Here is a 26,742-nt window from a genome sequence, read left to right as displayed (position 1 = left end):
AAACTATAATAGTTTAACACTGCATGTAAGAATTAAAATTTGCAAAAAAAGTTCTAAGAAAGCTAGTATTTCTACATTACTTCAACTAGGTTTAGGAGTCAGGCAGGGTCATTTGAGAATATAATTTTTAAAAAACCAAATAGGAAGAAACTATGTATTCTGAAAGAAAAGAAATCAACTCAAATACCATGAGAATCTAATTTAATCAAGAAAAAAAAAATCATTGTTAAAAAAAGTCTTAGGTCTTAGAGAATTTGGGAGCTATTTCTTTTAAGCTATGTACTCATACTCATAAATATACAAGCTAAGAAAAAACCACCTGAAAAGAGTACTAAACCATTATTATTGAAAATGTCACGAATCACTGCCATTTTCGTTCCTCTAAATTTCAATAAATTGTTATATGAAATCATGCAAAATTTCTAACTGAAATGAGTCTTGAAATGAGGAGGGAGAGAAAGTAAGAAAAAAGAGAGAAATGAGAGGAGAGAGGAAAGAGATGAGGGAGAGAGGGGGAGAGAGAGGGAGACAGATGGACAGAGATCCAGATGGGGTACTTTGGAGTAATAACCAAAATGAGACAACCAAAACTCTGGGCTTGGCAGGCCAAATCTTCAAAGATGGAAGCTTCTCTGACTACTGCAAAAACAGACATAGTCCCAGACATGAAGGGCATCCTTTTGTCCCAGTTCTTTCAGAAACTTCTTTTTTAAAAACTCCATATTCAAAGTTAATTCCCACCCTCCAATATTAAAATTCTCTATTCTCAAACATCTTAGTGTCAGTTTAGCCAGCAAAACAACAGATCTTTTGCGTATATAGTGATAGTCATAGAAGCACACAAAGGAAGGAATTGAAATAATGTAGTGATAAAACTGGGGAAAAACAGGACATTTATGAAGTTACCAAAAAAACAATAAAAAATACAAAATATAGCATTATCAAAATGGTTTTGATAAAGACTAACGAACATGAATATAATCCAGTTAGTCTTAAAATTTTGAATTTTCTCTTTCCTCCAGATTGTCAGTGGGCAGAGCACATGGCATTTGGACTTGAATTAACGTATGGATTACACATCAATATTTTCTTCAGTTTATCAACTGATTTAAATATTTTTATGCTTCTCTCTAACAAAATGGAACTAATTTTTTAAAAGGTAAAACCCTTTAGCTAAAATGGTAACATTTAGGCAAAAGTAAAATATAAAATCTAAAGAAAATGTTTTTATTGTGAGCATGTGAGAAAGTTTTACTGTAAATGGTCTCTCAAATATTTGAAGAAAAAATTATATTTAATGAACAATACTGATACTGTTTTCCTTGTGTATACACTCCATAAACTACAAGAGACTCATGAGTCATCAGCCAGTTTTTGTTAGAAGATTCAAAACATCCTGCATCTCTTCCCAAAAACTTCCTCCTTTGAGAATTGGAGTATTATGTAGTGTCTAGTGCTATTATTGTAACTCTGAAATAATTTTTTGAAATCCTTCTAAAATGAGTGGAAACTTTTAGCATATTTAACATCATTTCAAATGATAAAATATTTTCTTAAAGGAAAGGTTTCCAAAACTACCAATCTACTATATAAATCTACTATGCCAAATCTTACGAGTCATTTGAAGATCTTCAGTTAAAAGTATAGAAAGTGCCCCATATGTGTAAGGCACTGTACTAAAGCAAGCACTATAAAAGATAATCTCAAAGTGTGGATGCTTTCTTCTTATGATGTAAAATCTGAGAGGGATGAGAAGATACAGACACAGATATCAATAACTATAACATAGGGCACTTTGTAATGGATCTCCTCCTCCCTTGCCTACTCAAGGACATCCTTCTCTTGCATCATCAATGTCTCCCCTCCACTAGCTCATTACCAATGACACTCGACCAATATATCCCATTTCTAAAAACATTCTCCTTTAGCTCTTTTATTATTCTCCTTTAGGAAAACTCCTTGAACAGAGCAGCCAAAACCTGCAATCTTCAGTTTTTCTCTTTTTGTTCTGTCTAGAACCCACTTCACTCAGACTTTTTTCCCCATCAGAATTCTGAATGTATGAAGGTCACCAATGACCTTTACAGGACAATGCCAATGGTCTCCTCTTTTTCATCTTATGGGACTACTCAGTTGCATTTGACACATGATCACTCCCTCCATCTTGAAAAACCTTTTTCATTTGGTTTCCAAGCTGTCCCTCTTTATTGGTTCTTTCTTCATCTCTGGTCATTCATCGTCATTTTTTTCAGGGTTCCTTTTCATTTTCTGACCTCTACATATTGGAGTGGTCCAAGGCTCAATTCTTGGAACATTTAAATTTACCTGCTTCCTGGGCAGTAGTTCTTAACCCTATATGCATAGAATCATGTGGGGAGCTTCTAAAGGATGCTGATGGCTTAGACCCACTCCATTCCAAATGAATTAGAATCTCTAGGGGCAAAGCCCAGAGTGGTAATTTACTTTCTACTGCCTTTGCTCAGATGTTCTTACTCCAAATACCCTGGTGCCGGTGTTGAGAACTCAAGTCCTAGGTGATCCCATCCACTGAACATTCTGTACCTTGATGACTCACAAACTGTTATCATCTCAGGCTTCAGACCTTTCCTCTGAACTCCAGACTCCTCTATCCAAGCACCTATCTCACATTACCACTTGGATAGATAATGGGCATGTCGAATCCAACATATCTAAAACCGAACTCTTGATCTTCCCCCAAGAACCAAATGCTGTTCTTCCCACACTCTTCCCATCTCCATTAATGGCAACTCCATACTTTCAACTGTTCAGGCCAAAAACTTTACAGTCATCCTTAATCCCTACCTTTCTCTCACACTGAAATCTCATCCTTCAGTAAATCTTACTCTGCCTTCAAAATACATCCATATGCAATATGTCACCACTGCCACCCTGATCCAACCCAGTCATCTCCCATCTGAATTACTCCAAGAGTTGAACAGTAGGCCTCCCTTCTTTGGCCCTGTGTACCTATAGTCTACCCTCAGCACAAAAGGCAGGTGATCCTTAAAAACGGTAAGTCAGATCATGTCAGTCGTCTGCTCAAAACCTATCACTGGCTTCCCAGCTCACTCAGATCAAAATAAAAGCCCTTACAAAGGCTCTTCAGACTCCCTATCGTCTGCTACCTGCTTCACTGTTCAGTTCTTAGAGACATTTGATTTTAGAATAAAACATCTGAAGGTAGCCAATATCTTTGGTTACTTCCAGGAATAACACAAGAGGTAACAGGATTTTGTTATCATCTTTCTGAAACACTTGAGGAAAATAATCATAAGTTTTATTAAATCTCAAAGAAGACTATGAACCAAAAATGATCAGAATCATTGTGTAAGAGACTATCACAATCAAAATTCCAATTTATTATAGGTTAAGTTTTAACCTTTTCAAGCCTTTGCTTGTGATAGTAACGCAGTGAAGAGTAAGCCACATTAAATTTACTCTAAATACATTTTAAAATTAACCTATTGTCTTCTAATATTCTGGATTATGCAGTGGATTATTATTATTATTATGGATTATGAGTATTATTCCTTACTCAAATTTCCTATACTTTTCTTCTAACTCTTTAAAACTGCTTGTTTACTTGATTTGTTTTATTTTCTTGCTTACCCTATACTATGTGTAAAAGCTATGATTAAATTCAGTTAGGGGCCTTATTAATCTAAAGTATAAGAAGCTATCAACCATCATCAACTTGCAGTCCAAAACACAAAAGTCAGATATTTGGAACTCAGAATCAGAAACACCCAGCCTATCAATGCCTTCCATTCAAATGCAATTAATGCTCCTGGAATGAGGCAGGACTGGGGACTTGAGATAGGCTTTTAAATCATTTTAAAGGTTACATTTCCTCATAACAAGTCATTCCACAGAAGTTACTCCGAAGGCTTCTAAGATTAATCAACCATACAACCCATATAGAGTGGAGCCATCTAGGTTAACAATTCAGTAAATGTTTCTCTGGTTACTCAGTTCTCTTGCTTTGATAATGAATATGCACTCACATAATTCACTGTATTGAACTCCCTATCTAAATTCTAAAGAAACTATATGAAGGTATCATTATTACCTCCTTAGGTGTTTAATCTTTCCCTCCCTCCTGGATCCTTTCCATTCAAATGTAAACACACTCAAATCTTTCCCATCTTAAAACAAAACAACACAAAACAAACGAAACAATCTCCCTGGACCCACACTTCCACTGGGATTTTGGTCTTTCTAGAACTATTGTCATTAATGTTTTTCCTCACATTCCACAACCCACATCATTCTGGCTTCTCCACGGAAAGGGTTCTTAATTAAGTCACCAAATGACATCCACATTGTCAAATCCAACAGAACAATGTCAGCACTCATCCTACTGAAGCCGTCAACAATAGCTGGTGCAACCCTGGTGCAGTCCCTGTCCTCTTTGTAAAACATTCTTTCCCTGGCCTCTATGACACCACCCTCTCCAGTTTGTTTCTTCTTTCACCTTTCTGTTTCCTCTCAGCCAAATAACCTTCCTCTTCTCTTTGTCCTCTGACCTCTCCTGTACGCTATCTTATCAGTGCCATGGCCTCACTCTGACTTACTCTATCTGACATCACCTCTGGAGAAAAGTCTGAACTTTTCATGGCATTGTCTCTCAAGTGCGCAAGCTAAACCCACACTCCCATCCCACCAAAATGGCTGGTTTCCAGTGATCCCTGAGTCACTCAATTCTCAGCCATTTGAGCTTTTCTTCTAAATCGCTACTTAAAACTCATCCAGATTCATGGTTTCAAATATCCCCTCTAAGAGAACAAATATAAATTATTATGCTTGGTTCTAACTTCTTCTCTGAAGCTCCAGTTGCGTATTTCCAAATGCTCTTGGATTGTGTATCATCATTTGAAATTGATCAGATCTAAAACTCAACTCATGATCAGCCTCAAACTACACTCAGCTATTCCTCATGATTTCCTAGTTGCTATGCATTTTCCCAACTAATTGAACTAGAAAATTAATGACAGTCTTGCTTAGGATCCATGTCTCACTGCTGTTCCAGTTCTATTCAGCTTTAGCCCTGGGCCAAGACCCCGCACTCAATCCTGAAACCATAAAGAAAACCTTCAGATTCTCCACTGCCCAACCTGGGCACAACTCTTGGGATGGAAAACAAATTTTCATCCTAGAGGGGCCTGGCTGCTGTAACTCCCTTTTTCTGTTTGAGCTAATAAAAAAAACCGCCTAAACTTTTTATCATTATATAAAGAAGAAATTAAAACCTTGGTGTATTAATAGGGTCATGAGATTTATTCAATTCTTTCCATTTAGCCTACGATTCTGAGGCTGGATTTCTAAATGGTCTCTTCACTCCACCACCTCACACCCCAAAGCTTTCTGGCCAATCTATCTGTATCTCCATTGTTTTATTTCCTCCCCACCCAACTCCTGAGTGAGAATTTAAATTCTTAGAGCAATGGCCTAAGACAGCTTGTCTATAAAACAAAAAAACCAAAGGTGGAGTCCATACATAGCTGATAGCATCTATCTCTTCTTTAACATGGCCTGCCAAGCTGTCGGCTGTTATAAAAGAAGCGCTCTGAGATTTCAGGCATATTTTGAGGTGTCTCTATGGTTCAAATGTTAAATTATACATATTTCAGAACCTTGTAAAATCTTTTCTTTGCTCCTCATCAAATGGATGGGTATGAGAATAATTTACTATAGATCATAAATTATATAGATAACCTATTTTCCTAAACTCTGTAGGAAGTGTATTTAAATATTTACTTTTGGCTCTAAAGTAATACTTACCACTTATAAATACTTCAGATAGATAATCGTTTTAATTTTTTAAGAACAGCTAATTAAATATTTCAAGTAAATAAAAAGCAATGATTTATATGTGCAGAATGATTTATACTTTGACACAGTCAGTTTGATCTTGCCTGCTCGCCTCTGCAAACACATCCACACACACTTCTTCTCTTTGTATTACTGCTGTTCCATTTAGTTTTTTGGCTGAGCAGTAAAATTTATTAAAATCCTGTTTTCCAATGGACTGGCAAATATGGCATTGGAAAGCAGAATTCTAAACCTTTCTCCCACACAATTATTCTGACATGGAATGAAAGGCACTCTGCCTGAGAAAACAGAACAAAACAAAACAAAACATTATCCAAGCAAATTAAGCATTTTGAGGAATGCAGTGACATATCTTGCCAAAGTCAGAGAAAATTTGTTTCTGGAAGCTCAGATTACAGCACTGTGGTCATATCATAAAATATTATTATTACCCTTCTATTAAAATACTAATACTTCTACTATTGTAGGCAAAACTGAGGAGTTTCTCATGGGGAAAAAATGAATAAGGTTGTACAATACTACTAAAACTAAGAATGAACTATTCAATTTCAATTTTACCTTTCTAATTTTTTTTTCTGGTTTTAGGATTTCGGAATGTGTAGTTGACTGAAAACCATACGGAATAATGAGAAAACTCGATGGGGTTGGGAGGCAGGAGTTCCGAGTTCCAATTCTGCCTCAGCTAAGTTTCTTTTTGCCTTTCTCTCAGCTCAAATAGTTGCACTCCCTTCTATCTCTCCACATTCTCTCGCTTGAGGATTTCAACCATTCCTGAGGTTTCAACCACAACGTTCACAAATGTGAAAGAATAAGCATCTACGTTCTACAGTTCATACTCCTTACTTGCTTCAACATTCACTGAACACTTCATATGGGCTGGCACTGGGCTGTGTGCTGGAAATTAAAAGATGAATAAGACAGTCTTTGCCTTCAATGAGATTACATTTTGGTGCAGGAAGACAGACAAAATGACACAGAAACTTCAGTATCATTTTGTATGCGGAGGCTACTGTGGGGACCCAAAAGAGGGGCAATTAGCCCAAAATTGGGGCATCAGGAGATGATGCCTCAGTTAAGTTCTAAAAAAAAAATGTGCAGAGGTCAAAGAGGCGAAGAAAGTTATGGGAACATTCCAGGCTGAGGGGAGAGCAGAAGCAAAGGCATTCAGCTGTGTCACTTAACCACGTATTCAGGGACCTCTAAGCATTGCAGTGACGCAGTTTCAAGTGCAGAGTTAGGTGGGGGTTTGCAGATGATGAGGTGAGAAGGGAAGCGGTGAGGTCAAGAAAAGATATTTTTGCCGTTTTACAAGTGATTCTCAAGGAAGGAGGGGGCGGGACATATCCAAATCACCTAGTGGGCTTTTCAAAGTGTCCTGTTCAATTGCACTACATGCCCTTTAAGGCTGTGTGCCCCACCCAGACTGTCTCCCACGGGGTCATGGCTGTACTTCTCCTACCAATGGTATGATGCCCCGCCTCTATGGTATGTTGTGAAAAACTGCTACACTGAGAAGGCAAGGGGAAGTACACTGAAAAGGGGAGGAAGAGGAGTCTACAAAGGGTCAGGAATGTTGACTTCCTGGAGCAGGCAGTGTGTGGATGGAGACCTGAAAGATAAGGTGAGGTTACAAAGTTGAGAGTGGAGGGAGGCATTCAAGGGGCCTTATGAATTAATCTGTTCTGTTCAGAGAACCATAAACAGTTGGTTGTTGTGCTCCTTAATAATGATGATGATAATAGCAGCTGACACTTAGCAAATGCTTCATCTGGGCAGGCTGTGCTCTAACTCAACTAAATGCAGTATCAACTCAACTGTTCTTCACAACAATCCTATGAAGTAGGTACTAATAATATCTCCATTTTATAGATAAGACACTGAGGCACAAAGAGGTTAAGTAACCTACGCCGAAGACACATCAATGATTGGTGGTAAAGCCCATATTTGCACCCAAGCAAACTAGTTTCAGAGTCTGTGTTCTAACCACTAGGGTATACTGCCTCTGTGTGATTAAAAATGAATGATCTGGGGCTGGCCCAGTGGCCTAGTGGTTAAGTTCACGCACTCCACTTCAGTGGCCCGGGGTTCACTGGTTCAGATCCCAGGCTCAGACACAGCACCGCTTATCAAGCCATGCTGTGGCTGGCATCCCACATATAAAATAGAGGAAGATGACCACAGATGTTAGGTCAGGGCCAATCTTCCTCAGCAAAAAGAGGAGGATTGGCAGTGGATGTTAGCTCAGGGCTAACCTTCCTCAAAAAAAAAAAAAAAATGAGACTGATCCTAGGTACTCTACATACACAATGCTCCTGACTCTCTTGATCAGCATTTATGTTCAATGAGCTGCTGGCACTGGATATGCATTTCTCTATAAATACAAAATCTATAATATCAATATGAAGTACAAATTAACCATCAAATATTCCTAAAAAGTATAGAATCTCTTCTAAAAATATCTTTGTTGAAACCATTTTTACAAAAATATAAAGTAGCAACTGGCACACCTAAAATGTGTTAGAATTTACCATTCCTATGATAAGTGTCTCAGAGTCTAATGAAAACCCTTGGCAATTTGAATATTATATGATACTAAATTATACTATAATTATTTCAAAGGTCAAGAATCTTAAACATTTAGTCTTAAAACTCTCCACCAGGGTAATGCAATCAGAAAATTAAAGTATGTATGAAAATATTTAATTATACAAAACAAGTAGAAATCTACTAATTTAATGCCTTTAAATAAAATGTACAATATTTTCCCACATGGGTATTTTTTTTCCTCTGATATATAAAAGGAACTTTTTAAAAGGACATTTTTTAAATGAATATGAGCACACATTTTATTTTCCAGTGCCAGCTTCAAGGAAGAGTAGGGTAAAGTAGTTTGGAATAAAACGTTTTATCACTTATTAACTCATGGGAAACTCTAGGAAGCTATTGTACTAGGCAATGCTGTAAATTAAAAAAGGAAAAAAAATTAACTCAGACCCAGCCCAGACTCTACAGTAATTTATAGTCTAGTAGGGAAGGAAAACGAACACAGGGCATAGGCGTGAAAATTGTTTTTAAAATTTTAGTATCAAGGGCTGCAAGAAGGCAAATACATACTAATAAAAAGATCCCTGCCTGACCTACAGCTGTAACACCATCAACATCCAATGTGATGCTGGAATGGCCGGTAAATTATCTTTTTCTCAGAGGACTTTGATAAGGCAAAATATTATAGTGGTTAGGAGCATAGACTGTGGAGCCAGAATGTCTGGATTTGAATCTCAGTTCTATCATGTACCAACTGACTTTGGTGGGTTCATGCAACCTCTCTGTGCCTCAGTTTCCTCATTTATTATTAGATAAGTACATACAGTTCATAGAATTACAGAGCTATTGGGAGGATTACATGAGTTCATGCGAGTAAAGCATGTGGAGACAGGACCTGGTACATAGAATGAATTCATGTAACTAACTACACGAATGAAAACAGCTTAAAAAGAGAATCGGAGGGAGCACGTGTATTTGTACTCAGGCTTTACATACCCCACAGTTAAAAACATATTAAAAGATGTCACCAAACCACTGACTCAATTATGTGGATGGGTCAATCCTTACCTCTGTACAAGCAATGGGCCCACATCTTAGCAGCATTTTCCAAACTTGGACAGCAAAGAAGCTCTTAGTGCTCTTAAGGAAACACGACGAAACAGTTAAATATTTAATTCCATCATGTGAACCAGAAAACTGCCCCTCTAGTTGTCATATTATTTATGCAGAATACGAAAATCATAACCATAAGCACCATCTATCCAGAAAAGACAAACATTGTCCCACTGGGTCTGGTTAGCTGTTTTTGAAGTGAAAGTTTCAGTGAATATTATTTTACTACTCATTTGCTCATTTTGCTGCAAGAAGAATAAGGATAGATAATGAAGACTTAAGAAAAATGTGAAACAAAAAGAAAAACATATAACTGAGAAAAGTCTAGCTATTAAATGCCCCCATTGTTATTGCTTTTTAAAAATAATTTCTATCCATTTTTATTAGTGTCACAAACCAAGCCTGTTCAAGACCTACTGCTCTGAAATATAGGCCTTCTGAAGTCCAGCCGCTAATCCTGTTCATCCAAACCATTTCTGCTTTTGCCCCATTCTACTCAGCAGGTTTCAGATTTCTCTTCAACCAAGGATCCCATGTTCCGTAGGACAAGAGACCTGTCCTGAGAGTGAAGCAGCTTTGCTGTAAAAAAAAGCATCACAGAATCTTGGAACAGAACCTAACTGTGAAAATTTCTAATCCAAACCATTTTATAGAAAAAGCAGCCCCAGAGAAACCCAAGTCCCCCAGCTAGCTAGTGGCAGAGCCGAGAAGCTTCCCCTTTTAATTTGCCATCGACCAGTTCTCTGTTTGTTTGTTTCTTTAACTACAGCACATTGACAGAGAATAAATCTAACTTCAAAATTCAAAGTCAGCAGAAATAACAAAATTTTAGGGCACAACCTTAAATAGCAGCAAAAAGCATGAAGACATCTAACCTTGAGACTACCTGAACTAGGACAATGGAACTTTCATCCAGATTTAACTAATCGCAGTAAAATGAACCTACGATTAGCTAAATTCTACAGCCTAACAGCAAAGTCATGGAGAGGACATTGGACAATATATTTAGTCATCTTCATTTGTGTTTCATACTCCTCATGCTCCCAACCCAAACTGGAACCGATTTTCTGATAAGATCAGGTTTACAGGGGACTTCCCTTATCCAGACCTTTGTGGTGGGCCATAAGTGTGAGTGTGTATGCGAGAGGGGGAGATGAAGAAGAAAGGGAAAAGGGAGGAGGAGGGGTAGAGAAAGAGGGAGAATAGAACGATATTTCATTTATACACTATTGATTTTCCTTTTTCTTCATATGTTACTCATGAAGCTGTACTCTTGCATTAGAAATAAATTTAGACATGATATTAAAAATAGGCAAATAATAAAAATTTTACAAAAATTCCATAAGCTATTTCAAGTTGGATTGATATACAAATGTTACCATTCTTTAAAATAAGTAAATATCAAACAGAAAATAAGAGGTTAGGGGCATAATAAGTAAATTCAAATGTATAAAACAAGTAGATTTCAATTGCACTCAATTATTTCACCCAATCACCTAGAAGTGAAGATCCTCTAAAGAAAATTGCATTGCCTTCCCAACTCCTTGGAGAACCAGTTTAGTTAACAGCCTACCTATGCTTCAGAGATGACCATGCAGCTTACATGTCAAACTCATTTTAAAGTGTCAATCATGTCCCTTTCAATCTAATTAGTTTGGAAAGTAGTGTCACTGACCTGGAACTATGTAGACCATTTATTATCATATCATTTGATCAACCTAACACTCTACCTCAGTTGAGTTGGAGACACCTGTAGCCAAAATGTAATATCCTTGCTCCCACTCATTACTGGTAACTCTCAATACAATTTCCTATTTACAACTCAATTTGTCACTATGAATAAGCATGGCCAACTTCACAGAGGCGCCCACAGAATTTCCCTTATTTAAGATTTCATGGCAATTAAAATAGAAAAGTAAAGGGAATAGGAGAAAAAAATATATATCGGATAGACTATTTGAGGTTTTTGATGCACAAGAACTGCTAAAGGGGGAAGGAGGAAAAGCAGAGGAATGTAGGAATGCTGGAAGAATTCTGAGGCCTTAAATATAGGGGCAGACTATTCGTTTTTTAACATAACACAGCAAACCATTTTTATAAAAGGAGTCTGTAGGTTATAAACCACTGTCATCACATGGGTTTGTAATAGAGAAAAACTTCCTCAGGTTCATAGTATTAAACCTGACTTTAACCTAGCCAAGGGCAGGACGAGCCCGAATTGAAGAGGTAATAACCCATTCCTGAGAGGAGGTAAAGGCCAGACTACAGTGAGCTTGCAGCGGGCCGGGGTGGGAGAGGGGCAAGGTGGTGGCAGCAGTGGTGTCTGGAAGATGCCGATCAGTTAATCAACAACCATCTGACCCACTCCCTGGCAAGAGCATGAGAATTACCAAATCTTTCTCCGGTTTTAGTTTTGCATATTTAAGAACTAATTTGCAAGACAAAAGTACAAGCAGGTAATCTTATCACTGAATCACAGAATAACATATTGAATCAGGGACAGAAAAAACACTCAAATTCATAAGCCACTACAATGTTGTATTCATATTTTTAAATGTGGTATTAAAAAAAAGTATAGGCCAGCCATGATGGCCTAGTGGTGAAAGTTCAGCATGTTCCACTTCAGTAGCCCCAGTGTGGTTCCCGGGCACAGAAGCACACTACTCGTCTGTCAGTAGCCATGCTGTGGCAGCAGCTCATACAAAAAAGAAAAAAAGAGGAAGACTCGCAATAGATGTTAGCTCAGGGTGAATCTTCCCCAGCAAAAAACAAAAGGAGTATAGCAGCTATATTTAAAATAATGACTATTTACTCTAGAAGACAATAATCTAAGAGCAGAATGTCTGCTGCCAATGCTTCTTTTCCTAGCCAGTCCTTTTCTTTGGGGAAGTTAAGTTGCATTTTACTAAAATTACTGTTTGTCTGAAGGATAAGCAAGATTCTTCATTTATTTTTGCTTGATCAAATAATTATTTGTGAATCTGATTATACATCTCGTCAAGTAAAACATATGTATATCTCAAACTTACCTTCAGGTGAAGAGCCTGTCTTTTGGGAAAAGACAGCATTTACTTTACTCTTTTTACTGATATCGCTGTTTACAGACAAGCTGGACTGAATTTTTCTATGCATTTTTTGAGAAACAGGCGCTGAAAGTCTTCGATTATCTGCAGACCCGTGTTTGGCCCCGTGGTGAATTCCATTTCCATTGCTCAGACTTGTGTGGCCGTTCTTTATCTTGCCTATTTCCTCCTCACCCAGTTCCTGTGCTGAAGTTTGAAGCTGAGGCAAGCGCTGAGGTTGGGCTAAGCATAAAAACAGGAAAAGTTTATCTGGTTAAAAAGATTAATATTTGAAAATAATCAAAATTCATTCAGTAACAGACTTTACCCAAGATCCTAAAAGTGAAGAGGAAAAAAAGGGAAAATATTAATAAACATGGACATAACAATAAACATAATATACAACATAACAAACCGTCAATAAGAAACAAACATAGAGAAAGCATAATTACTACAAGGGAAAGTGGGAGTGGGGTTATCAAGGGTGACTTTACACGACATATAAAAAGACCAGAAAAAAGTATTTTGTTTTAAAAAAAATTTAAGTTGGAAATCTGAGAAAGTAATTCAACAGTCACTCAACAGCAAATATTGTTTCCTGTGTATCAGGTCCTCTTTTGGACTCCAGAGACACAGCAGTATTATCTCAACATCCCTGATAATGATACACTACTCAATTATCTTTTGAGATACAAGAAGAACAATGAATTCAGGTATCAAAGCCAGACAATAGAAATACAGTTGTTTTTCTTTTTAATTCTATCTTAAATCTTGGAGAAGAAAATCTTTTCAATATTTATACTTTAATTTGATTTTAAAATAAACCATTCATGGAAAGAGGAATAGAAGAGAATTTCCTTAATCTAATAAAACACATCTACCAAAATGTAGTGTCAACACTTTAGAAGTGTTCCCATTTAGGTCAGGACCAAGAAAAGAAGGCCCACCTTTACCCCTCTTATGCAACATTATGCTGGAGGTCCTGGTGAAAGCAATAAACACAAAAAGGAAATAACAACTCTGAGTCCTGAGAAGGAAGAAACAAAATTTTTGAGATGTGAACATAATTTGAATGTTCTAGGGGAAATCTAAGAGACTATAAATTCTGAAAAACTAAGAATTTAGCAACATTGATACAGAATCTACCATATTAAAATCAACAAAGTTATATATGCTAACAGTAGCCAATTAGCAAATATACAAGAAAAACTCTCTCTTCACAATAAGAAAAAAAGAAAAACAAGCCAACAGACAAAAACCCTATAAGTATCTAGGAATTAAGCTAGGAAAAAATGGGCAGATTTTACAGCAAAAATTACAAAATGTTACTGAAGGACACAAAAGAAAACCCTAATAAATGGAAAGAGAATATGTTAATTTTTCCCCAATTTCTTTAATATAACTCCCATAAAATTTCCAACAGGCTTGTTTATGGAACTTGATAAGCTGATCCAAAAATTTTTAAAGAAGAGTAATCAAGAATCACTAAGTAAATTTCAAGGACTTGATTTACTAGACGTATAAAGTCTTATTAAAAAACTGCAGTAACTAAGGCAGTATGCTGTTGGTCCAGGTAGAGACATATAAACCAACGGAACAACAGAGAGTGTTCCAAATATGCATGTGTATACACAGCTAAGTGCATGTATATCTCACACAAATAAACTCCAGATGTATTAAATGTCTATATATAAAAAGCAAAACTTTTTAGCTTAAAGAAAAATACACAAGACTGTTTTAAGAGCACAACACTAAGGAAGGCCAAACTAATTTGATTTTTTGGACAACGAATCGAAAAACAAGCAGAGTGACTAGTCACCATCTATGCTGCCCAGCATTTCTGATCACCCTCACAGATTCTGGGAAGTTTCTCTAGCCCATCCCTAGACTCCTCTGCGGCCAGGGGGCAAGTATGTGACCTAAGTTCTACCAAGCAGAAGTGACCAACACACGACCGCAGCCACACCAGGGTGGCGGAGCCACTCAGCATAGACAGTGGAGAGGCATCTGTTGGTCTTGGCAGTGGGGTGCAGTGTCTGTTGTCCGCTTCCTAGCAGACCAGCGGCCAACGGTGCAGCAGTGGGACTTTCATTAGAGAAGCCCATTTCAACGAACGGGCATGATTCTTGGCCGTGTAACTCTTGGGAGAGTCTATGTGCTGCTCATAAATTTATTTCTATTTAAACTAGCCAAAATAGATTCTAATTTTTGCAGCTAAAGACTCTGATCTCCTTCAAAAAGTTATGTTTATACTGGTTAAGTAACAAGATTATTATTAAAATCACCATTTACCTTGATTGTGCAGCTCCTAAGCAAAACTATCAATCATAGCATTTCAGCAAAAACAGCAACAACAACAAAAATCATTCATTGTCAAAATTTTACTATTTTATAATTTCCTGGTATTTCAAAATGTAAAACTGTTATAACTAGTCTTTTCCATTTATGAACATGAACACTTATGAAATGTAAATTAAATCTAAGGACTAAGAACTCTTCAACTTAGAAAAAGTATTGCCTGCAAAGCAGTAACAGTTATCCCTGGCACTGATGACATGTAAAAGGGGCTGATTACTTGTGATCTAGCTATGACTTGGTATATATTTTTGACAAAGATGGCAGTTTATATTAAAGTCTTTAGCACACATTGTTTACTTCCGTTCTTGTTCATATATCCTACGTCTCTTGAAGAAAAACATCTTAATATATCAAAATATTCTACTCATGAATGCACACATTTCAAGAAAAAAAGATTCATTTTTTTACTTAACAAACAAAAGCATTCTTTCACACCAAGTCTATTAACATTCACACCTGATTTATGAAACTAATGTACGAACTCCTCCCACAGTTTTTTAGGTCTTTAGTAATAAACAAAGGAGAATAATTGTCTGAAAATTAAATATTTGGGAATACCACAAAGTAATGATTGTAAAATGTATCAAAATATTTTTTCTTCTAACTTTTGATGAAAAGAAAAAAAGAACAAAAGGTTACTTCTCTGTGTAGCAGCTATATGTGCCCTTCTCATTACTAAAATCGACAATCAGGCATCTGCAAAGGAGATCTATTTCTTATGAGTGCAATCATTTGATCTAGAGATTAATTTGCTGCTCCTGAAACTTCTTCTATCAACTAGAATGACATCCTAATGACTGCTATTGAATATAAAGCTAGTTATGCATATGTATTTAAAGGGATGCCAAAGAAGACATTTAACCTAATTTTGTGTTCTTTTCAGAGCACTTTCCAGTAATCTCACCAAATAAATGGAATGTTTTAGGCCACTTTTTCTCTGAAAAGAATAATTCAAGCAATCTGAGAGCTTGGTTAAGCCAAAATGTGACTGACCAATGCTGGTGTGACTTCTTATCAATCAAAATGTGCTGTCATATTCCATAATCCAAAAGAAATTTAAAATTACTATGTAATAGCTAAACATTCTCAATAAATAAAAATAAAGGTGGTAAAAGACAACTGTGTCTTGCCACCAGATTTTAAAACTGACAGATCTGACCTTTTTCTACCATCAAAATTGACTATTTGCAAATTACTGGGTATGGCTGGAGTGATATTCAAACATATCCTTAATGATTTATCTACATTTCAATCTGCACAATAATATCTATTTCTGTTGGCAGATAAATGATAGTACATTCATTTTTGTTTCACTGTCACCTACTTATTTTTATTATAGTTTGTATTATAGTCAGTAACCAAGTATTAGTTCTTCAGTCCAGTTTTATTAACATTAAAAGTATTTCTTAGTTTTATGATTTTATCAGATGCATGCAGTATATAAGTCAAATCAAACTTGATAAACTCTAAATATATTAGTTATCTCAATAGACATTTATTTTAACTTTATCAATAATTTTTCATGGGTGTGACTTGAATCTTTCATTGTAAAATTGCAACTAAAAACAAGCTGCAACCATGACTTTTCTCAAATAAAGAACAAAAAGTCTAACTGATTAAACCATAACTACTTGGCTTTAAACAGATTTATTTTTATTTTCCTTATTGTGTAAAAGTTGTATACGGCTTTAAAAAAAAAAAACACGCTACTATGAGAACGACACAATGCTTCTTAAAACACAAGTGATGTCTAGGGACCCTCGCTCTCTCTTTAATGATCCACTGCTCTCATTCAGCTGTCTTTCTTTTTTCAAATCTTTACATATGTGACAGCTCTCAAAAGTAGACCATAGACCATCTGGCATTTTCAGAGGTGTAACTTGTGCAAATTCAGCTCTATTGGGAGCACACTGCTATCTTCTGCCTGCGTTATAAAGGGACAATAGAATGTAGAACTTATGAGTTGTTTTGAATTATTCATTTTTTTGCCTGTATATTCAAGAAATTTTACAAACTCTGCATTTTGTACTACATAATCACATGCGTTAAAGGTACAAAGAAACTTTTTGACACCTCTTTTCTACAGAAAGCTGGCATTTTGTTTGATATGTGAACATTCAGCATCTGTTATATCATTCTAAACAGGATGGGTGCTTTTACAAAAGACCCCATTTTAAACTTACTCTATATGAGCAAAAAAATGTATTCTTGATATTCAGTAACGAATGCAATACACATCAAAATTTCAAATACCAGTTACATGAACGTTCAGCATCTTCAATCCTGGATAGCATTGGTCACCGCTTACCATATGTGTAAAGAATTTTTTTTTAAATCATTGCTCACACAAAGCAGCATGATTGTAATTTTAATATCCATGATGAATAGTTACAAATGTCTTAAGAAATACTGTGCTTTCTAGGTTCAAATGTTTTCAATCAGGAAGGAAACCAATAGAATTAGATCTAGTGATTTTCAATAAGAATAATAAATATGGGAGTAATGAGTCAATAGAATGAACTTCTTTTGATAAATTTTTTTTAAAAAGCTGGGTGATATTGTAGCTAGTAATAACTACACTTCAAACTGCAGCTGCTGGAGTAGCAACATAAAGCAACATTTTGCTATAGCATATAATCTATTAGCATGTGCAAATCATCTTCAGTCCCTGGTCTCTTTACACAAGTCAGATTTAATAAAATTACAAAAGAATTCTCATGCCATTTAGTCAGTTTGTATGGTTGTATGGTTGCTGTGCACAGACAAAAAATCAAATTTAAATGCTTAGGATTTAAAATTGTCAGTAACAAAATGATCGAAATAGGATACGGAAGGGGTAAAATGACTTGATGTGAATAAAACAAAATTCCTCTTTCCAGGGGTAGTTACAAAGCTTTTACTGGGCGCCCTGTGGTATGTTACTCCATGGTTACTATGAGACAAACACACACACACACACACACACACAAAATAGATTTTATTTACATATACATATATATATAACAAAATAGTGTCTTATTATATACACATAAAACGCATCTATATACAATAACAGCTTTAAAAGTTACTTCAATCTGTACTAATATGATAAAACTATATTGCTTTATTGTTATAATGCAAATTTAGGCTAAAATCAACTAAAATAAATGTGCTAATGGCCAACTCTGTTCATCAGTTTGATGCAAACCTTTCTGAGTGTGCAGACCCTGGACAGACCATGAATCCTAACACTTACACAGTCTGGAAGCTCCTAGCATTTTCTACTTGTTTCCTTACTTCTCCTCCAAGGGTCTTCTGAAATTTTTTATTTACCTCTTGAGCTTCTGACTTCTTTCATCATATATTGTATTTTCCATCTTCATTTTATTTAATGTACATATTAACATAGTGAAATATATTTTGGAATTTTCTGGAACATTGGTCAATCTGAGAATCCTAATCAAATTCTGTGACTACATGACCAGAAACTCACAGGATGGAGGAGACTGTCTTATGATGATATCATACCTAATAGCATTTTTAACAGCAATTAAGTTTTAATTATTGTACACAAATCACCATGAGGCAGGGGTGGGAGGTACTTCTTCCCAAAACAAAAGGTTATAACTTTAGAAGTTGTTTGGAGAACCAATCATTTTTTGCATTTCATAAAGAACATTTAGAAAGTATTTAAACATATTTAAGTAGAGCCTGGAAGAGGGAGACTGCTGGCTTTTTCCCAAATCCATTCTCTCCATTATCCTGTGTGCTTGGCTAACCCATTTCCCAGCTTTCCTTGCAGTTTGGTTCAGCCATGTATCCATGTTTGCTATGAAGAAATGAGAGCAGAAACTGTTTCTGCCACTTCTAGGCCTAGGCTTTAAGACTTGGTTGTGTCCTCTCTACACATTCTTTCTTGCATTGGCAGCCACTCAGCTTTGACCACAGCTAAGGGAATATCTTAAGGGATGCTAGAGAAACCAAACAGAGGGAATCTGCATGGTAGCAGGGAGGAGAGCCTCTCATTGATCTGGAATGCTCATCACATACTTACATAGAAATAAACTTTTTTAATTTAGCCATGGGATTAATGCTGGGACTCGTTATAAAACAGCTTCGATCAAGGCATATTAACAACTATGTATGGTATATATACATATAACACACAGTAAACCGCCCCTAACCCAAATGACCCAAAAGATACCACATTTCACTAGAAAAAAAGAAACAATATATTTGCAGCAGTAGAAAGACCACTGCCAAATCCACAGCCCGTGGTGGATCTTAGAAAGCAGCAGCCCAGCTTTACAATGTAGGAGCTGATTATTACTGAGGGATAATATTGCATCATGCAGTTTTGTAGGAAAAGTATCCCAGCCTGACTGTGCCATTTGAAGACAGTTACATAACTCCATCACATTTCGATCCTGACTGTGGCTAGGAGGAAATCAGGGTGATCAACCATCCCGGTTTGCTCAGGACTGAGGGCTGTGCTTGGACACAGAACTTTTAGTTTTAAAACCATGACAGTCCCAGACAAAGTGGGATGAGTTGGTCACCTTCTATCAGCAGCTACTTGTGCATAACTGCTTTGCTTTCCTCAAACAAGATACTGGAAACCGCAGACGGTGGGAAGCTCATAGGCTTGGAACAAGACTGACTAGGGTTTGAATTCCAGAGTCAGTATTTCCCGGTTCTATGAGCTTGAGAAAGTTGCATCATCTCCCTGGGCATTTGGACCTTCACTGGCAAAATGAGAGAAAATGACAGATCCTCAGGGGTATAGGGAGGTTTAACGTCCCAGTTCCATACCATTGTTCTTCCCTTTTCTTACTCTCCCCTACCTAATTTTCCTCCATTTCTTTCTGATTTACTATTTGGCCTTGATTTTTCATTCTGCGTTAGTGGGGTTTTTCTATAAGTCAATCCAAAACCTTTTTGTAAGTAAACAGGTTTTAAATAAACATGCAAATATTAGTTTTTGTTTTTCAGAAAAATTATGACTTGCTAGAAAAATAAATTCAAAACTAAGGATTATTGAGGAAAGCTACTGACATTTTCTTTTAAGATTTGCATGTATTACTGAGTGCCCTCAGACAGTAAACCAGCGAATGACAAAAATCTTTATTGTAGCCCCTCCAAGTGTAGCTTTTCTCTAATGCTTGCTTTTATCCTCAAAGGAATGACAAATTTGGCCTTTCTTTACGCCAGTATTATACATCATAGTTTCTAGTTAACTTATCTGGATAACATGAGCTCACCACTCATTCATTTGAGAACAGAATGTTTTCAGTTTAAGTGAGCAGGTTTCATTATGGATTGCTGTCTACAAGCTTTATTTCTATATTAAAAGATTGTATTGTCCTCCATATCATCCCATAGCGAAGATGGGATCTTTTTTGCTGTGGTTTCCCTTTGTTCTCTGACTCAGTAGGCATTTCCCTCATTTGATTTAACTGATAAAGTGACCTCTGCTTATAATTATTTATAACTGTATAATAAGTACATCTAAATGAATGTATATGTACTTAAATTTTACAGAAAATAAATAGCCTAGACAATCTTTTTTGTATGATAGAAAACATATTAATTCAATAAAAAGCAGGAAGGTACAATCTTCTGAAAACCTATTTTACATACGGAAATTTTTAGAATATGGTAACTTTACAGGGAATAACGGCTTCATGTTCTTTTGAAGAATCACTCCTGAGTTTTCTACTAGGCAATAACAGGCATATTCAGGACAAATACATCTGAGTTTTTTTAAAGATATAAAAGGCATTTCTCTTATTTTTTGAAGAATCAATTAGTGGGCAGGCAAATGTTTAAAAAGTCGTACTGTTATGGCACTACGTTTCAACAAATAGAAACTCTCCTCAGAATTCTCAAAACAATAGCAAGGCAGGCAGTCCCAGGGCGTTACTACTCATACGTCAATCTTCATACCATCAGTTAAACATTGCCTTGACCCTGCTGGTGTTTCATCATAAGATTTACAGAAAAAGATGAAAAATAATCATGTTTTTGTTTTATAAGTAATCATTTAAGGACCTGATTGTCTATCACAACAGGATAGGACATATTCAAGTATTATCTTTTTAAATAACACATCAGAAATACTTTACTTAACCAAGTTCGGCATCTACAGACGTTAAGCAACATATACCACAGTAAAATTAGGGTGGGTAACAGCTAAGAAAAGCATACACCGAAAACATCTGAAACTTCAGAATTCACCCAGAAACTTCACACACTCATTACAACTTTCAAGGACCACAAAGCAAATCAGAAGACCTCCCATTGAGAAGCAGGCTGTACTCTTAGGTTTCAACTTAATATACACGTTGACACACTTGGATAGATGCAGAACTGCTGTCTGATATAGGTCCCTGACCAGCCCCACCTTTCAGTCCCTTTAGCCCTCCTCCAGGTGGGGAGGGCTCTCTGGTAAGACAAAGATATGAGTCAAAAAACTTGAAACCAAGAACTCTGATCTAATGTGAAAACCTGCATCAGGAGTAGGCTGTTGAAATGTGAAACTAGCCAAGCAAATGCAAGAATGGGGAAATGAGGATCACTCCATCCTAGGCTAGAAAATACAGTCAATATGAAACCGTAATGAAGTAGTTAGTTAAAATAAGCAGTCATCGGTTGATGAGAAGCAGATTGTGTGCACACTAAGGCTGCAGCTTTAGGGTACTCTGCAGAAGACGACTCATATACTGGTATATTAGATTTCTTATGGCTTTCAGTAGCTGCTACAATAAAACAACAAACTCCATTCTGACTGGCCAAGGTAAAAGCCAATGGAAAAAACAGGAAGCGTTATTAAAGAAAAGTGTTTTAACCTGCAAGCAACACAGCCATGGCAACAACATGCAGATAAATTTGCTATTGTGTAAGTCTGAAAAGGTGTTCCTCTCTGTACAGACAAATCTCAAAAACCTTCCTTGCTTGAGTGCAAGTCCTGGTGAGCACAGCAAGGGCTCAATTTCAACCCCCACGGGCTTTTGTGCGATTCACAACCAGAAGCAACAGCCCTGGTAGTCAACGTTGTGCGAGCACTAAATTTCAGATAGTCGTAGATGTTGGCTGAATTTCAGCAGCCAGATTATTTGTTACTGTCTAAATTTAGTGTGCTGATTAGGTAAATGTGGAATGCTACTAAATGGAATAGCAGATAGTAGGGAGGAGCAAGGACTGTGGAAGCCTGAAACTCCAGGCTCTCTCAAGTGCCTCTCCCACTCAGTACCCATCAGTAGTTCATTTAATTCATTCATAAGGGAGACAGCCAGGGGAAGGAGCAGCCCCAGGTCAGGCTTCACCACCCACAGAAGTAGAGCTAGGACAGGAAGCCATTAAATGGAGACTGAAGGAGACAGGGAGCCAGACCTCAAAAACGTAAGAGGCAAGGCAAGGGTCGAGTCAAAGATTATTATTTGACACAACTTTTGGTGCCAGTTACCAGAAAATGAAGTCCTCCATCACTACCTCCAAAAGATGTTGATAAGCAACTAACAAAGATGTTGAAGAAAGTATGTTACTTGAAAAGTCCCTAGCCTAGCAAATAAAGGTTTGTGACTATTTCACCCTAAGGCAATCTCTGAATCTAAATCCTTGTTATCAACTGCAAAGGCTCCAGCAAGAGAACCCCCCCAACCCCCAAAGCTCTTCTCAGAGATGGCCTTGAAGGACACTCAACAAGGGAAAACTTCTCAGCAGATGATCCTAGGGTAAGCACATCCACTGGCCACAGAACCCAGGCCAAGGTCAGGGAGGAAACTCAATAAAGAGATGCTTATGATAGTCCCTGGCCACATCATCTTCTGTACTAACCCTAACCAGGGAGACATGGAAAATCCCTAGACCAGTACCGCACTTGAGAGTCTCATTGCAGGTACCCTACACTTCCTTCGCCATTATAGAATCAGATATGTTTTAAGCCATAAGTTGCAAGATCATCAGGAGCTATATCCAAATTTGATCAAGATCAGATTTCTGAATCATTTCAGAGGGGGAACAAACATCTCCCCAAGGTCTGTGGAACAATGACCACATGACAATGGCTCTAGATGCATCATCTGGATGTGATTTTGATTTGTCATTAAGGAGAGGCGCAGTACATATATGTTTGTTCAAAGGATAATTGGGTCTCACTAGGTAGGGAGATTTGAAATTATACGTATGGGAAAAAAGTATGTGTGTGTACACACATAGATAAATGTATGCTAGTCAGCCAAAGACTGAACCATAGCAGATACCTACTCTTGGTGCCTCCAATATCACTCCCTTTCTTCTGGTGTCAGTATAGATATTAATAAGAGGAGAACCTCAACTTACTAATGAGAACCCTTCAAAAAATAAAGTACTTTTAGTTACATACATTTTGTACACAAAGCTTAACGACACTGGGCACTTGACTTGCCTTAGATTATATAGCAAATGCCTTAAGGACAAGCTTCCATTGTCGTCTTAGAGTTCCATCAACCTTATCAGGCACATACCTGCTGACAAAGAGCCTTGTACAATGTTCAGCACCCAGTGGACACCCAGTGAAAATTAACTGATGGTGATGAATTATACTAGCTTTTAAGCTGTCACTTGATCCCAGTACATAACAACCTTCCTGAATAAATCAAGCAACAGTTTGGTATTCAATACCACTATAAACTTCATCCTTCACCTTCATGAGTCTAGGGAATTGCTGTAAAAGCATAATATGAGGATGGTGGAGTTATAGCAAGGATTCAAGAAATTCTCTCTGTTATAACAAGGAAATTAAAGACTCAGTTATAGATATCATACCAAGTGTAGGGAAATGCATCAAAAATACTAGTTGAGTGACCTTTTTGAAAATAGCATAAGAAAAGTCAGTACCAAATTATCTATCTAAAAGTTTTTTTCCTCCTCCCTGTAATAAACATAAATCCAACTTAATGTACAAAACTGGTATCTCCTTGAGGTTAGAGCAGCGGAAATGCAAATGAAGTTAGAAGATTTGGAATTAGATAAAGGAAACTATGAATTGCTAACTGAACATTTAAAAAGTAAATTTATTTCCACTAGCTTATACAAGGTAAATCAGAAGAAAAGTAAATTTTGTTACTATGAATTCCCCAGAGCTTTAATATAGCTCATTACCTTCAAAGTTTATTTGTAAGTATTTATTATTAGGATAGCTTTTCACTATTCAATAAATTCCTAAGATATGGCCCAAGACCAAGAAACCTTTGTGCTTAAGTTCTAATAAGAGTTCCCATTATAGACAATGCTCTCTGACATAATTTGAAAATTCAAGACTTCAAGCAAAGCTCTCAGAAATGACTCTAAGACTGGGATGGTGTGAACAATCATGTCCAACCCCTATCGGAGATCCTGGAGCGTTTCTTCCATGAGAGCTAATGAACAAGCTGCTTCTCCCACATAACTAACAATAAAACTCAGAAAAATGGTGCGATAAAGTTTTCCAAACCTGTAGAGTAAAGTCAGATACATGAATTTTAAGTTTCTTTTCATACATAAACAATAGATTTTAGCTTAAATATAATAAAAAGTTTTCAAAATGTAAAAGAATAAGCAAAAAATAACCCTATTTTCTCATTATTCTCATCTTGTCTTCTCCTAAGATGAAATCTCTCCCTCTGCCCCGGGGCTGCTTCAAACTTTTGGAAGCTGATTTGGGGAATGTGAATTTTAGATTCTTGTCTTCATCAATGTATCAAGACGATTTTAACCTCTGTGGGAATAAAATGTTACCCAAACATAAGCACCAGGAAATGGCTAGACAGAGAAAACAAACTCATTAACCACATTTAAAGATTAACACAAGTGAGACCATTTATACCAACATTTCTTCCTCTAAATTTTGTCATTAAAACCCACTAAATCCATCGAGGTACCTTTGGCTGCAAACTAACTGAAACAAGTTATTATAAAATATTTGTTGAGTATACACCAGTAGAGTGCCAGCCACTATTCTAGGCATAAGGAATATTACAGTGAACAAAATTTACAAACACCTTGTTCCCACAGATATTTACAGATATTTATTATCATGCATAACAAGAAATCCAAAGATAGGGCAGCTGTAGTATTATTAATATCACAGGTTCTATATTTTCACTGCCATCCTCAGCATGTCAACCTTCCCATCTGACTGTTCCCCTCATAGTTATAAGACCTTCCAATACTGTTCTAGACAGTACATCCACAGATGATGACACTGCTTGAAAAGTGAGGGTGCTCTTTCTGTCTCTTTAAGAATATTAAAAAGCCCTCTCCCAGAAACCGTCCAGGAGACATCCTGCACATCTCATTGATCAGCACTGGGTCACATGCTGACCCCAAAGCTCCCTCCTCTCTGCGCCCAGAGCAAAATTTGTTTAAAGGTCTGCCCACTCCATTAAACTATATGCTTCTCTATGGCAAGAAACACGTCATTCATTCACGCATACAGTCACTCTACGAGCATTCACTAAGAGCTGCACTCAAGTGCCCAGCACCTCTGACAACCTGCTCCAGCACCTAGAACAGTGGTTGCTTAGAAATATGAATGAGGACAAAATAATTTTCATTCTACAGTCCCCAATTTCAATCATTTAAATAAAACCTTGAAAAGTACATATTGCTTACCTAGAAAAGGAGACAAGGAAAATCAGCACAACTGCCTCCTCCTGAACCTCCTGAGCAAATCTGGTTCCCTCCCTTGGCCCAGCGGATCTCTGGAGCCTGTGGCAAGTATCTTCATCCTCGAAACCCCCACAACTATCCCCCAAACACCATGTTATTTATAAGGTCACTTCCTGTTTGTAATTCAAATGAATTGGAAAAAATGAGAATGTCAAGTTTATCAGCTCCATAGGCCTCATATTAAATTCATCAACATTTACAAAAATGTTGCTGTTTTCCAACAGTAGACAAAACCCATAAATAATAACTGGAGCTAGTAAAACAAAAAATGAGTTTATAACAGATCTTAGCACTTGAAGACAGAGTGGGAAGAAGAGCCCATTGTGAATAAAATTATGTTTTCGTTATGTGCTATGCATTCTTTTAGAAATATTTATTGAACATCTACTATGTATCAGACACACTGCTAAGACTAGTTAAATAGAAATGAATAAAAAGACATTAAGTATGTAAATAAATGAGCAGAACATACAATTTGAAATTATGGGAAATGCTTAAAGGAAAAGTACTACTATCAGACAGAATAACAAGGGAAACTGTTTGAGTTTGGATAGCTATGATGGCATTTCAACAGAGACCTGAAGGGGAAGGGGCCTCACAAAGAGAAGGAGTAACAGGGGTCCAGGCCAGGCTAACAACACAGGCCGGGCCCTGAAGCAGAACAAATGTGCTGAACAGATGGAGGGCAGTGTAGCTAGAAAATACTCACACAGTCCTTTGGACCATAAAGGTATTGCCTAATTCAAATTATAAGTATTAACATATATATTTAAAAAAACACAGAATCTGCTTCCATAAACAATTCCTGGCAATATTCTTCCAGATATTGTGCTTCATGACTATATAAGCCATTACTATAATAAGTTACTCACTTATAAGACCACTCTGTGTAACTGAGCAGAAGCTGGCTTAAATACTTGCTATGAATCCAAGACACTCCCAGTAAAAGTGTTCTTAGGAAGTTACATAAAGCGGCCATCAACTGTATATAAATATAAAATACAACCACAATTTGCAATATTAGGAAACATTTATAGAAATTTTATCCTTTAATTACTTCTAAGGATAAACATATATCCATTTCTCTGAAATGTAAAAATCTATTTATACTGAAATTGGGTGAAAATTGTTCTGAGGCTAGAGA

The 26,742-nt window shown here is 36.7% G+C and overlaps 1 protein-coding gene across 3 annotated transcripts in view; it reads right to left on the bottom strand.

The window, feature by feature from the left end:
• Nucleotides 1-26,742, bottom strand: part of MDFIC (MyoD family inhibitor domain containing) — an 89,132-nt gene that overhangs the window by 22,752 nt on the left and 39,638 nt on the right. For all 3 annotated transcript variants that reach the window (XM_070616294.1, XM_070616295.1, XM_070616297.1), the window contains exon 4: nucleotides 12,540-12,815. In XM_070616294.1, coding sequence (XP_070472395.1) covers nucleotides 12,540-12,815 — 276 coding nt within the window. The remainder of the gene's footprint in view (nucleotides 1-12,539; nucleotides 12,816-26,742) is intronic.

The sequence above is a fragment of the Equus przewalskii genome, chromosome 4, assembly GCF_037783145.1.
Source record: "Equus przewalskii isolate Varuska chromosome 4, EquPr2, whole genome shotgun sequence".
Taxonomy (NCBI): domain Eukaryota; kingdom Metazoa; phylum Chordata; class Mammalia; order Perissodactyla; family Equidae; genus Equus; species Equus przewalskii.
This window is presented reverse-complemented; position numbering and strand designations above follow the sequence as displayed.